Raw genomic sequence first — 15,264 nt, forward strand, 5'->3', positions numbered from 1 at the left:
GTTCTCCCCATGAATGCGTGTGTTTCCTCCGGGTGCTCCGGTTTCCTCCCACATTCCAAAGACATACGGGTTAGGAAGTTGTGGGCATGCTATGTTGGCACCAGAAGCGTGGTGACACTTGCGGGCTGCCCTCAGAACACTCTACACAAAAGATGTATTTCACTACGTGTTTCAATGTACATGTGACTAATAAAGATACCTCGCTGATGAGTAGATCAGCTCCCCTGTCACCGCACCCAGGCTGCAGTCAAACCAACGTCTGTTGCACTTTGCTTGCTGGTAACACCTCCTATCACCAACATTGACTTTCCCCAGACTACTCTTTGCAAATTAGTTCCCCAGAGGCTGTCGAGTCTAAACATTTCACATTATGATTTTGGGGGTGATTACCCATTTCTGACTTATGGAAAATTCAGTTTAAGCTCAGCTACCAGGAACTGAACCCTTACCTAACCTGGAGACCTCCTGTACATTACATCTAGAGGGTTCCCTCTATCAACTCTCCCTGTCACATCCTCAACGAACAAGCAAATCTGTCAGCTATGATTTGCTTTTCATAAAACCATGCGGTCTAGGTTTGATTATATTCAGCTTTTCTAAATGATTAGTTATTTCCTCCTTGATTATTGACTCTAGCATCAGGTCAACAAGAGATGTTACACTATCTGGTCTATTTTCCCTGCCTTCTGTCCTCCTGTTTTCCAATTTTCTGGTACACTCCTGGAATTTAGAGAGTTTTGATACATTTGAAACAATGGATTCACTACCTCTGCAGCCACTTCCTTTAAAACCTTGGCAAGCAGGTCTTCATATCTTGGGAATTTTACACCTTTAGCCCCATGTGTTTCTCTAATACTTTATGTATGGAATGATCTGATTGGAGGGCATCTAAGCAAAAGCTTTTTCACTCTATCTCGGTACCTGTGACAATAATAAACCAATTACCCTTGTGATTGTGATTTTTTTTTACAAATTTTATTTGAAATTGTCTGTTACCTGAGGGGTATTTGCAGTGTCCTCCATGGTGAAGACTGATGCAAACAACTGATTCAACATATCTGCCATTTCTTTGTTTCCCGTTATTCATTCATCAGCCTCGTTTTCCAGAGGTCCCACACTAACCTTACCTGCCACCTTCCTATTTATATGTCCACAGAAACTCTTACTGTTTGTTTTGATATTACACACGTTTTCTCTCAAAATTAATTTTCTCCCTTCCTGTGAGCTTTTTAGTCTTCTGCTTTTGCATCCTAAAAACTTCTCAGTCCTCTGGCCTACAACTAGCCCTTGCTACTTTGTATGTCCTATTTTTCAACATTATTCTTGACCTCCTCGTTAACCATAGATTGTGCCCCTCTCTCATGGAATCCATCTTTCTCACAGAATCCATCTTTCTCATTGGGATAATTCCTGCTGAGTGTTATAGACCAGCTGTTTGAATATCTGCCACAGTTCATCTACTGACACGTCTCTCAGCTTATTTTCCTTATCCACCTGAGACTACTCCAACTTCACACCATTATAATTGCCCTTATTTAAGTTGAAGACAGTAGTTTTGTTCCTGTGGTGTTCACCTTCAAACTGCATCCGGAATTCTTTCATACTGAGACTACCTCCTAGGGGATCTCTAACCACAAGATCTTTTATTAATCCTTCCTCATTACTCATGAACAAATCTAAAATAGCCTGTTCTTGAGTAGTTTCCGTGACATACTGTTCTACGAAGCAATCCCTGACACACTCCACAAATTCATCATCTGCAATACCCTTGCCAGTTTGATTCACCCAATCAATACGTAGAGTAAAATCTCCCACAACAACTGCAGTTCCTCTCAGATGTGCCCTAGATATTTCCCCATTTAGGCTCCACCCTATTGAGAGGGCATATTTCGGGGATCTATAGACTACTCTCCACCCATGTCTTCTTTCCTCTGCATTCTTAATTTCCACTCAGACCGATTCTAAATTACTACCCACTGCCTCTACACCATGACTCAACACTGCTCTAACACCTTCCTTGATTAACAACACTAGCTGCTTCACTGCCTGTTGTTTTGGAACATCGTATAAGCTGGAATATTGAGCACCCAGTCCTGGTCACCCTGCAACCACATCTCTGCAACAGCTATTAGATCATATTCTCACATCCGCACTACCTTACTGCAAGTTCGATGTGCTTTCAAGACTATTAAGATTTTATTATTTTTATATACATAGTTTTTACTAACTCTGGGTTTGCTGCGGGCTGCATACTTTTGTTTACATTTGCTGCCCCAGGCCTGTCACACCTCATCAGCTTCCCACCTCCCCCCCCCCACACCATCATTCTTTCATTTCCTCTTGCTACATTGAACATCCCGTTCTTGGAGCACTTCCCTCCCCACCCCCCCCCCCCCCCCCCCCAGCAACCCTCTGTCACTTCATCAAAAAAAAACATCAAATTCGCACAACTTTCCCTCTAATAAATCCATGCTGGCTTTCTCTGATCAATCCTCATTTGCCTGAGCAACTGCTGATTCTCTCCCTGATTATTGTTTCAAGAACCTTCCCCACCACAGAGGTTAAACCAAATAGTCTGTAGTTATTGGGTTTATCCTTACAGCCTTCTCTGAACAAGGGTGTAACATTTGCTATTCAACAGTCCCGAGGGAGTATCCCCAAATCTACAGAGATTTGAATGGTTATAGTTCTCTAATACAAAAGTAACTTGTACATCTCATTAACAAAAATTCTCCAAAATCTTTGAAGCCATTATGGATGTAACCCTCAAATTCAAACACATCAAATCCTCTTCAACCTTTTGTTGAGAAAGTAATTAGATTCATTAGCTTTAATTTGCTTCGTCAATACATATACACTTTGCTCAAAAAAAACACTTCTGTGACACTAAGATAAAAAACAGACAATGCTGGGAACAGTGCCAAGAGATGACACTTTATTCAGAAGCAACAACTGTTTAAATTTCATTTCAGTATGGGGAACTCATTTTATAAGAATAAATTGGTCTTGAAGAGAGTGCAGGGTACACTTACCAAAAAGACACCTGGTCTCCTAACTTTTAAATTATAGAAGTTAGGTTTGTGTTTCCTCGAATTTAAAATATTTTCAAAATATTAACAGTAGATTCTACTGGTTGGTAGTCTAAGAGAAAGGGGAATAGCATAAAAGTTAGGAGCCAAATCTTTCAGGGAGTGAGGTTAGGAAACACTCGGAGGTGAAAGTAGGCCAGTATGGTGTACCAATGAGAACTGCCCAATGCAATCAGAAAAAAAAGTTATATCGGCACTGTTAGTGAATCGACCACACCGGTAAGAAACTTAAGCTACTTTTACCCTTGGAAAACACTTATTGGATCTTTCTTTTCCTCCCAAAAAGGAAGCTGGACCATTTGTTAACTTTAAATCCAAGATTCATTGTTTTTTTGTTAACCAAAGATATTAAGAGATATGGGGGATATTTGGAGCAGATTCCACACCAGTCCTGGTCTTGGTAACTGGGAGGGGAGGGGAGGGGAAAATCAGACTCGACAATGACTCTCTCCAATCCCAATTTAAATTGGTCTGGTTTTTTAAAAAAATGTAATAACAGACAAACAATCAAATCACTGTTAGAGAAACACCTCTGTACGAAACTCCCGAGTTTGACATCCTTTAGATAAGTCCCTGCCTTTCAGCATGTATTCCTCACCACTACCCACTTTACACCACAGGGTATGATGTTTTCCTGGTTTTATCACTTTAAGCATTTACTTAGCTGTAAGGTTATGTATTGGTCTTCATTGTGCTAAGGCTGAGATCAATGCAGGAAGGCAGTAAATTGTGCAAGTCACATTAATGAAAACCAGATGTGCTTGAAGCAGAGTTCAGGGGACTGACACTGACAGGATACACCAGTACAAGGCAGATAATGGCACTGTTTGACAAAGTAAATGGTGCCAAGAACATCACATTTAACTGGCATGCATATTTCTTACGGCATCCATCTCTAACTCCAGTTAAAGTGCTTTAGACCTCCAAGTAAACTGTGTATTTATTAAACTTAGTAAAGTGCACATTATTGGAAGACGCAAAGGCTCTTTGGCCAAGAAGTTTATTAGGATTTTTAGAAGCCTACACACATCTGTTTGTCGAAAGCTGTGCTGCTATCAGTGCCAATAGAATGGCATCAATGTAAATGGGTTCTTGATGACTGCTGTGGACTCAGTGGGCCAATGAGATTGGTTCTGTGAGTAAATTGGTTTATTATTGTCACATGTACTGAGGTACAGTAAAAAAACTTTGTTTTGCATGCAATCCACACAGATCATGTCATCACATCAGTCCATTGAGGTAGTACAAGGAAAAACAATAACAGAATGCAGAATACAGTTCTGGTCTCCTCACTTGAGCAAAGATATACTGGCTTTGGAGGCAGTGCAGAGGTTGTTCACCAGGTTGATTCCGGAGATGAGGGGGTTAGCCTATGAGGAGAGATTGAGTCACCTGGGACTATACTCACTGGAATTCAGAAGATTGAGAGGGGATCTTATAGAAACCTATAAAATTATGAAAGATAAGACAGAGGCAGGAAGGTTGTTTCCACGGGTAGGTGAGAGGAGAACTAGGAGACATAGCCTCAATATTCGGGGAAATAGATTTAGGACAGAGAGGAGAAGAAACTGCTTTGCCCCAGAGAGCAGTGAATCTATGGAATTCTCTGCCCAGGAAAGCAGTGGAGGCTACCTCATTAAGTATATTTAAGACGCAATTTAGATAGATTTTTGCATAGTAGGGGAACTAAGGGTTATAGGGGTAAAAAGCAGATAGGTGGATCTGAGACCACAGCCAGATCAGCCACGATCTTATTGAATAGCAGAGCAGGCTCGACAGGCCAGATGGCCGACTCCTGCTCCTATTTCTCATGTTCTTATAAAGTATTATAGTTACAGAGCAAGTGCAATGCAGGCAGACAAAAAGGTTCAAGGTCATAACGAGGTAGAAATTGTGAGATCCAGAATGCAGCCTTATCAAACCGTGGGCTCATTCAATAGATCTACAACAGCGTGATGTCCTTCAGCCTGGTGGTACGTGCTTTCATTTTTTGTATCTTCTGCCGGTTGGGAGGGGGGAGAAGAGAGAATGTTCAGGGTGGGTGGGGTCTTTGATGAGGTTGGCCGCTTTACCGAGGCAGTGAGAAGTGTAGACGAGAGTCCACGGAGGGAGGCTGGTTTCCGTGATGTGCTGAGCTGTGCCCACAGCCATGACTATGGCTCCAGCTATCCCAATTACGATGCCTATGCACAGCTTTAAGCCGACTCCCATTTCCGATGTCTCACTTAGGTCTTTGCCCTTATGTTCAGATCCCTTTGTGGCTTCCTACCTGTTTATACTCTCTTGGTTAACAAAATAAACCCTCTTCACCCAAGTTCCTTGATGTCATTTTTGCATCTCCTACTCTTTTTACCTTCAAACATCAAGGTGCCCCCTTTGAATTTTCTCCCCAAATACAGTTTACATTCTTGACAAGCTTTGCAGCTAACAGGAAACCTTATTATTAACTTCTTTAGTCAGCAGAAAAAAAGGCCTCAAAACACTGCAACCTCTTCCAAGCCCTGCAACTACCGAACAGAAAAGCAGAACAAAAATATTTCCCTCGACTCAAAATGAAACACAATTCACACTGCATGAACAGTTGTTTAATGTTTGAACAATTGAATTAGTGTTTGCGCTTTGGTGTCAAGGAAATAATTCACTCCAATAGTTCTCAAGGTGTCACAGACTACAATTACTTCCTTTGACATTGTTCTTCTAATACCACAAGGCAATTCAAAGCAGCACAATAGCAATGAAGGAGAGAGTCAAGAGAGCTACAAGGACAGCTGGTCAAAGAGCAAGACTGGAGCAGGAACAGGTTAGGAAGGGAATTCTAATGCTGGAGGTCTCAGTGACAGAAACTACAACTCCCAGTGGTAGGGTTCAGAAAACAGGGCCTGTACAGGAGGCTAGAGTTTACAGCAAAAAGAAATGAAATAAGCCCATTGAATAGGATGAGAATTTTTAATATTGAGCCGTTAGGAAGCCAAGAGCAATAGCCAAAATGATTTGGAGCCACAAACCAGACTATTTTACAATTATCAACAGAATCCCAGCTGTTAAATCATTACCACTTATCCTACGTGCCCATGCAACTTAACTCATTTACAGGGCCTTTGAGCTTGCTGTCCTGTGACCCAATAAAAAGTCAAGTCAAGTTTATTGTCATGTGTACAAGTATGGTGAGGTACAGGTACAATGAAAAACTAGCTTGCAGCAGCATCACAGGCACATAGATTCAGACAACACACAGAATATTAGTTATACATACAACAGCGAAAAAATTGTGCAAGGCATTAGTGCAAAAACAAATTATAATCAGAGAAAGGTCCCCCGGTAGTGCAAGAGGTGGCTGAGGTAAGAAGCTCCATTCAGGGATTTGGACACCGTCAGGATCAACTGTTTAGTGTAATACCAAGGAATGCTGCAACGTTACACTTAACATCTTAGCAATTAGACCAATGTCCTCATCTGCCAGTCCAAGTGGATGCATGGAATCCAACAGCAAAAGGTCTCTGCAGGAACACATTGTTCTGGCTAAACGATATCTTTCCTAGTCATCCACTGCTTTATTGTTTGTGGATTCTTCTTCTTAGGCAGTCCTTCGAGATCCAGGATGGCTTACTTCCATTACGGTTTCATTGGGTCTGAGATGACTGATGACGCCTATGTGGGAACCACAGATTATTGCACGGGTGGGTGCAGACACACTAGATGGGGCAAGTGGGTGCTGGGCAAGCTGATGAGTTAGTGCACTCCCTCTGCCATTTATGCTGGGCTTCTGTGTACCCCTGATTCACGGACTAGGAGGATCTTAATGCTCCTTCTCCCTTGCCAGGAATTCCCAGCAGCCAACGAGGATGTTGTTTTTTTTTAAAAAACAGCAATCTTGAGTATTTCTTTGAACCTTAGTCTGCCTGGTTATATCTTCACATGACAAAACTTGGAGTCTAGTAATGTGGCATGGAGATAAAGTGGATTTCCCACTATGGCCTGGGAGAGGACAATGACGTGAGTTTCTCTTTCCAATGAATTGGGGGTATTTTGCAAAGGTTGTGTTGGTGGTATTTTTCCATTGCCTCAAGGTACCTACAAGTGGTCCAGGTCTCAAAACGGGGATCACGGTTCCCCAGTAGACCAGGAGCTTAGTGCCAGGAGAGTGTTGAGGTCTTGATCTTCAAATACCCTCTTCCTCAATTGACCAAAGCCTGTGGTGGCATACTGAAGACAGTGAGGAACTTCAACATCGATGGCTCTTTCCGACAGGAGGTGGCTACTGAGAGACGGGAAGTGCTCCGTGTTTTCTAGGATCTCACCGTGTGCCTTTATTGTCAGACAGCAGTGTTATGCAGTGGGGGCAGGTTGGTAGAGGACCTTTGTCATAAGAGTCATATAGCATGGAAACAGGCCCTTCAACCCAACCAGTCCATGCTGACCAAGATGCCCATCTAAGCTAGTCCCACTTGCCCTTGTTTGGCCCATATCCCTCTGAACCCCTCCTATCCATGCACCTGTCCAAGTTCTTAATGTACCTGCCTCAACCACTTCCTCTACCAGTTCACTCCATATACAGACCACCTTCTGTGTGAAGAAGTTGCCCCTCGGGTTCTTATTAAATCTCTCCCCTCAAACCTCTGCCCTCTAGTTCTTGACTCCCCAACCACCGAAAAGAGACTGTGTGCTTTCACCCTGTCTTGCAGAAATTGTCTTGTGGGCAGTCCTGAAGTCTTGCAGAAGTTGAGTGCAAGGCCCATTCTTGTGTGTTTCAGTAAATGAGGCCAGGAGCTCAGCCTCCGAGTGTGCTCAAATGCAGGCAGTGCCTGCACATTGCAACTCGACTACTGAGACTTGGGTATCTTGGTATAGTCACTACAGGTTAATTCTGAAGATTAACACTACACCTGCAGGAAGTTTGGTGGAGGTACATTGCAGCATTGTGGTGAGAAAGATCGAAAAGAAGTTTTGGGGAAATGATACTGCCTTTGTACAATAACATTCTTCAACATTGTAGACACAGTAGTTAGGATCATGGCTTCCATGTCATCATGAAGCACACAAGGTGGAGACAGATTTCTGTGGGCAGCCAAATGCAAGGAGAGTGTTCCTCCTGGATGATGGAGTCCAAGGATACAGCGAGGCTGAGAGAATCCATGTACAGACACTGGCCCCATACCATTGAGAAATGAATGAGACAAAATGCTTTTTGCTTCAAGCAAAAACACGGACAAGATCCAGAAAGCAAGTCTCACAATGTCCTACACAGCACGTTCTATCTGAAACTAGGAATAGACATAGTTCCAGAATTGGAACAAACTGTCCTGTTATCTCATACAGTGTGGTTACAATGGTCATGGTAGTATAGTGGTTAAGTTACTGGGCTGGAAACCCCTGGCCTGGAGACTTTGTTCTGGAAACCTTAGTTATAATTCCAGCAAGGATAATTAAATAAGCCTGGACGAGAGAGAGAAAAAAAAAACTAGTCTTAGTAATGGTGACCTCAAAACTACTGATCATCATATAAACTGGTCTGGTTCACCAAGGCCCTTCAGGGCAGGTGATCTATAGTCCTTATCTGGTCTGGTGACTTCAGATCCACTGATATGGTTACCACCTATATAACCACCTTAAGATAAGATGTCTTTATTAGTCACGTACATTGAAACACACAGTGAAATGCATCTTTTTGCATAGTGTTCTGGGGGCAGCCCACAAGTGTCGCCACGCTTCCGGTGCCAACGTAGCATGCCCACAACTTCTTAACCCGTACGTCTTTAGAATGTGGGAGGAAACCGGAGCACCCGGAGGAAACCCACACAGACACGGGGAGAACGTACAAACTCCTTACAGACAGTGGCCGGATTTGAACCCAGGATGCTGGCGCTGTAAAGCGTTATGCTAACCGCTACACTACCACGATGAATCAATGTAAAAAAAACTGCAGACTTGGAAACAGCTTCTTTGGCTTGACCTTCGGCATTGGTAGCAGACAGTTCCCTCTTGCTAACGACCCTTTGCCTCAGTCTGACGTTGACAGTTTCTGTTTCACTGAATTTCACAAAATCACAAGATAGCAACTTGTGGGTGCACATACTTGCTGAGGTAACTATAGACAGAGTCACAGGCAGAGATAAAAAGCATTGTCTCACACTCTGAGGGTAATGTAGTTGGAATATGTTTCTGCCCAATGTAGACATTAAATCTCCTTAAAAGTGTATAAAATTATGAGGGGCATAGATAGGGTGGACAAGCACTATCTTTTTCCCATTACTGAGCGATCCAATACCAGAGGGCATGCATTTAAGGTGAGAGGGGATAGGTTCAGAAGAGACGCAAGGGGTAGTTTCTTTTAATCAGAGAGTGGTAGATGCCTGGAATACATTGCCTGATAGGGTGGTGGAGGAAAATTCATTGGGGGCTTTTAAGAGGGGCTTGGATGGGGACATGAATGAGAGGAAAATGGAGGGATATGGGCAGTCTATAGGTAGGAGGGAATAGCTATGTTGGCACAACATTGTGGGCCAAAGGGCCTGTTCTGTTCTATGTAAAAATGTTTTAATCCAGACAGATTTACTATTTTATTTTAAATATAACAAAATCCGGTTGAGATCAGGAAGGAGAAAGGACTGGAAAGGCCTAACAGGGGGTTAGATAAGAAGGGTGGGAGGATACCCAATGCAGAGGATAAATACTGGCACGGACCTGCTGGGCCAAATGGCCTGTGTCTGTGCTGTCAACACTAATCGTTGGGCTAGATCTTCATGCTGCTTGAGCTTGCCAGGTGCACACTGTTGGGAGTGCACTGATCCCACCCCCACCAGCCGTTTGACAAACTGGCCCTCTAGGCCTCCCATTACCACACTGTCTGCTCCTCAAGGGAGGAGGAAGTGTTAGTTCAGTTCACTGCTCCATCCTCAGGAATCATGCTTTCTCCCAGTCCAACACTGACAACCTGCAAACCCTTCCTGCTCCTTCTAGCTCCGAACCAATGCAAAATCAGTTTGGTTATTTTTTTGTACTATGGAGGCAGTTGATCTCATTAATGAGTAACCAGGAAATTATTGTGTACACAGTAAGTACAGATTTCTTGCGCTACTTATGGTTCACTTGTCCGAAGAGTAACGTGAAACTAATCATCACTAACAACTTCACTAATGTGACATAATGACTCAAGACAGGCAGAGAGAAAACATGAGCATCCACTGCAGGCTCATCCAGTCCACCTTCACAGTGCGTTGCTTCAGGAAGGCTAATAGTATCATCAAGGATGCCTGCCACCCTTCTCTCTTCTACCTTCTGGGAGAAGACACAGGAGCCTGAAAGTCTGGACGTCCAGACTTTAGGACAGCTTCTTTCCCACTGCTCTCAGACTTCTGAACCAATCACTTCTCTCACATCCCTTCCCAGTGGTGCTGCCAAATTCTCGGACTCTAAACTCTACCTCTCTCGGTTATTCCATTATTGCCACTTAAGCAATTCTTTGTGCACTAGATTTCTCTACTATCTTTGCACCATTCTGCTGTTTTGCGCTCATCGCTGTATTTATTGTTACCATTATACTGTTTACTCTGTGAGCTTCATGAGAACAAGGAATTTCATTGTACCCTAGTGTATATGACAATAAACTATTCTGGTCTAATCTAATCACATTATAGGGACTCACTGTTCTGCATAGTTGCGAGTGTTATCTTCCAGATGATGTCTGTAGTCACCGTTTGCTCAGGTCAATAGAATAAAACCCCAGTATCAATTCAATACTAACCCCTCAACAACAGCACCAATTAAAGACTGTCATTCATTTCTTGCACCGTTTGTGGGTCCTCACCAGGCACAAATTGGCTGCACACGTCTTTGTAACGGGGACACAATGAATCTGAAGCACTTTGGAATATTTAGGGGATGCTCATTCAGGCCCATGTATCCAAATGGCCAACAATATGCATACGTGACTGACTCTCACCACGAAAACAGTCAAAACAGTCAGGCTTTCCAGGGCCTTGACTTTTCAGAGGGACAATGGACAAAGAACCTGCTCTAGGTAATCAAGAACCTGTAGAGGGATCGAATGATGAAGATCTGCACATAAGACGATTCCAAAGCTTCAATGTGAAGCGAGAGGGCGAATGAATGTCAAGCTTTCCAGCCAAGTGATTACCTCCAACAGGATTTTAATTCTCTTAGAAACCTGGGCACATTGCCCCCAACTCATACAACACATGTAATATTTAATTAGTCCCTTTACTCATTGATCGATTAGAACATAGAACAGTGCAGCATAGGAACAGGCCCTTTGGTCCACAAAGGGCATGCTGACCATGATGCTAAATGAAACTAATCCCATCTGTCTGCGCATGATCCATATCCCCTCACTACCTGCTTGTTCATGTGCCTGTCTAAATGCCCCTTAAGCACCACTATCATATTTGCCTCCACCACCTACCCCTGGCAGTGCATTCCAGGCACCCACCCACTCTTAAAAAAAATTTGCCCCACACATCGCTTGAGAGCTATGCCTTCTGGTATTTGACATTTCTACCCTGGGAAAGTGGCTGACTAGCTACCTTATCAATGCTCCTCATAATTTTATAAACTTCTATCAGGTCTCCCCTCAGCCTCCGACACTCCAGAGAAAACAACCCAAGTCTGTCCAACCTGTGGTTAGCTGATCACTCCATTTGACAACCACAACTTGCATTAATACTACATTTCTAAAGTCAATAAAAGTTTCAATCTGATTCACAAGTGAAGTGAAGGTCATTCAAAATTAGATAATGGGAATAAAATCTACTTCCTTCACCCTACTGAGAGTACATTTTAATATGCTGGAAGTCAGCAAGAGTAAAACTCCTAAGCATTGAAAAACACGATGATGCTGGAGGAACTCAGCAGGCCGGGCAGCATCTGTGGAGAAAAACAGGCAGCCAGCGTTTCGGGTCAGGACCCTTCTTCAGGACTGAAGATAGGAAAAGGGGAAGCCCAATATATAGGAGGGAAAAGCAGAGCAGTGATAGGTGGACAAAAGAGGGGAGGCGGGGTGGACACGAGTTGGTGATAGGTAGATGCAGGTAAGAGATAGTGATAGGCAGGTGCGGGGGAGGAGGGGAGAGCAGATCCACTGGGGGATGGGTCAAAGGTAAGGGGAGGAAAAAAAAGCTGGGGGGGGGGTGTAGAAAGCATTAATCATTGTCTCTAATAAAAACAGAAAATGTTGGAATAAGTAGCAAGACCTGTGGATAGAGAAACAGATACTGGCTTAGCTTCTTGAACTTTCATCACAAATGGTAAATTGGAAGAATGTCAAAAGGCAATGGAGACAAGCGGCATACAAGCTGGAACCCATGCTCAGTGCAAACCGCCGAGGACAATGTGTTACCCCTGTAAGTTTTAAGATGCTGGAAATGGAGGAACGAACGGAAAGGTCTGTGATGGGATGGAAGGCGGAAGGTAATACAGTGATAACAACGCAAGGCAGAAGTGGTGTGAATGAGACAAGTAGAAGAAACAATAGATGGGTCTGGGATGGGGGATAACAAGGAGATACAGAATCGCTTTTTAAGTCGTCGAACACAACGTTGGCTGGAATGCACCCAGTTGAAAGCGGAGATGTTGCTCCTCCAGTTTACGTAATCTCTCCCTCCCAATGTTCTTCCCCCCTCCCCAATCCTTTACAACTCTGATGTTTTACACTATCAATCCTGGACCTTCACTTAACAATGAATAAAATGATTTTGTTTTGTTCCTTCCACCAAGAATCAGTAAATATCAGCGCCAGTATTGACATTTTGCTGCAAATTGCCACAAAGATAAATTCTAAAAGAACAGAGAATGTATACTCTAGCTTTAAGTCTTGCTGGGTGTTCGAATCCCACAGAGCAGAGAGAAGATAGGAAAAGGGTGCATGTTACACAGACAGCTACTATGATCTAGAAATACACTGCTTGAAATGGTGGAGGAAGCATACTCAAAAGTAATTTTCAAAAGGGAACCAGGTAAATAAACTTGCAGTGCAGGGGAGAAAGAGCAGGGGAGTGGGATATTGGAAGAGCTCTCTAAAGATCAGTAGAAGCACAAATTCTGTGGGATTCCTGGAGTTGAATAAATACTACTTTATCTGATGACCATGATAGTTTCAAGGGGGTGCACCCATCTGATCCATATTTTGAATCCAAATGTTTTGGTTTCAACCAGAAAACATTTAACCACTTTGATCACTTTGCACTAAAATGAACTTTGTTTCTTTTTTCTAATTGTGTTCTTTCTTGTAATAATTGTGTAAAATTTGTTTATGCTTTTCTTCTGAATGCTGCTGATATGATGTTATGTGCTTGTGATGCTGCTACAAGTAAGTTTTTCATTGCACCTGTGTATATGGCAATAAACTCGACTTTGAACACTCCAAATAAAATGGTCACGATTAATTTCACTGCTAAAACTTTATAAATGTCAACCATGCAGAATGTCCATTTTTATTCACTTTTGGTATTAGAATGGTGCAGGACTTTCAAAATGCTCCCATAGACTTCTGACCCAACCCATTTCTTTGTGGGATGTACTAGACAGTCGTCCAATAAGTGTTAATAAGTTGCAATGTAGCTACAATGCACACAAATCAAACGTTGATGCATCTCTTAAGTTTTTTTTCAGTTTTTGAACACAGAATAGTACAGTACAGGATCAGCCCCTCCAGTCCATGGTCGGCGCCGACTATGATGCCAAATTAAACAAATCCCATCCGCTTGCCCATGATCCATTTCCCTCGATTTCCTGCCTGCGTAAACACCTCTTAAAAATCACTATTGTACTTGCCTCCACCGCCATCCCCGGCAGTGCGTTCCAGGCACCCACCACTCTCTGTGTAAAGAAGACTTGCCAATGTAAATCTCCTTTAAACTCCCCCAGTTTAAGCCTGTGCTCTCTAGTATTTGTTATTTGCACCCTGGGACAACGACTGAGTTTTGTCAACACGAATGACACCCCAAACCCACCGCCCAAACTGAACCAAAATTTAAAAAAAGCAAAATCCACGCCAGATCCACATCTGTCCTGTCCCAAAACATTCTTGTTAACACTAAACCGCCCTCTGGGGGAAATAAAAAACGAGCAAACAGAATTGGGATTGGGTGTTAAATGCGAAAGGGTGCATTCTGTGAGTAAGTTAAAGCACAACAACACTGATAGGAAGACTTACAATTCTGCAGCAATCTGCTGGTATTAGGAAAAGCTCCCAAAAGAGCAGGAAATGCTGGAAGTAATTAGCACATTGGACAGATTCAGTGAAGAGAAGCATTCGACGGTCCACTGGTGAAACTTCACAGCATTATCAGCTTGTTGCTGCCTTTTGTTTCAGAATTACAGTATGTACAGTTTTTGTTTTGCACCCAATGACTGTACAAGTTTTAAAGCAGACTTTTTTTTACACACAGACACTTTCCTATTCAAACTCACTCTGCATAGCCCGTGCTCCACGGCAACTTCTTGTTTCTGGGAGGGAACAAGATGGGTCTGACCGTTTGATCCAGAATCGTCTCTCCCGTCTGGTGCAGAAAGTGGGGTCGGCAGTACACATTATCCGGCGGCTCCTCGCAGACAGGAGCTGGGCTCCTCTTCACAGGGGGGTTCCGAGCCCTCAGCCTCTTCAACATGCCTTCGCCGTGGTTCCAAATGGCTGCAAGTGAACCGAAGCCTTCCCCACCCTCCCCCCCCCCAAACCCCACTATAGGGTAGAGAGAAACACAAATCCTCCGGGGTTGTTTAATGTATACAAGACACTGTGCCAAACTGCCCTATTAAGAGGAAGTTTCCGCGACCCACTAAAGCCGACCGCCCAGCATTTGTTAAGCCTACATGTCACTGTGTTAACTTTGAACCTGAACTACGTGGACTGACTGTCCAATTACCGAGCCCGCACAGAACTGATCCAACTCAACTGGCGAGTGTAAAACGTTGAAGGGCGTTTTACGGTCACTCTGAAAGAACTTGCTAAATACTTTCCTACATTCCCCCCCCCCCCCCCCCCCCCCCCAGTACTTCTATTCTTAAAGTTACCATTGAATTTGACTTGGTTTGACAAAAAAAACAAGCAATGGTCGGAAAAGAATTCGCCGTGAAAATAACTCATTATATTTCACTGATTCTCAAAATTGGTGTTTAAGGAAGAAGTGGAATTTTAAAAAAATCCTAAATTTCCTTTTGGGAG

At 43.2% G+C, this 15,264-nt stretch overlaps 1 protein-coding gene across 1 annotated transcript in view; it reads right to left on the reverse strand.

The window, feature by feature from the left end:
* The window catches only part of LOC127571533 (protein phosphatase 1M-like), a 36,171-nt gene extending 21,151 nt beyond the window's left edge, over positions 1–15,020 (reverse strand). The window contains exon 1 of the mRNA XM_052017989.1: positions 14,514–15,020. Within this exon, the coding sequence (XP_051873949.1) occupies positions 14,514–14,710 (197 nt within the window). The 5' untranslated portion in view covers positions 14,711–15,020. The remainder of the gene's footprint in view (positions 1–14,513) is intronic.
* Between the last annotated feature and the right edge of the window lie 244 nt (positions 15,021–15,264).

This window comes from Pristis pectinata, chromosome 6 (genome assembly GCF_009764475.1).
Source record: "Pristis pectinata isolate sPriPec2 chromosome 6, sPriPec2.1.pri, whole genome shotgun sequence".
NCBI classification, from domain to species: Eukaryota; Metazoa; Chordata; class Chondrichthyes; order Rhinopristiformes; family Pristidae; genus Pristis; species Pristis pectinata.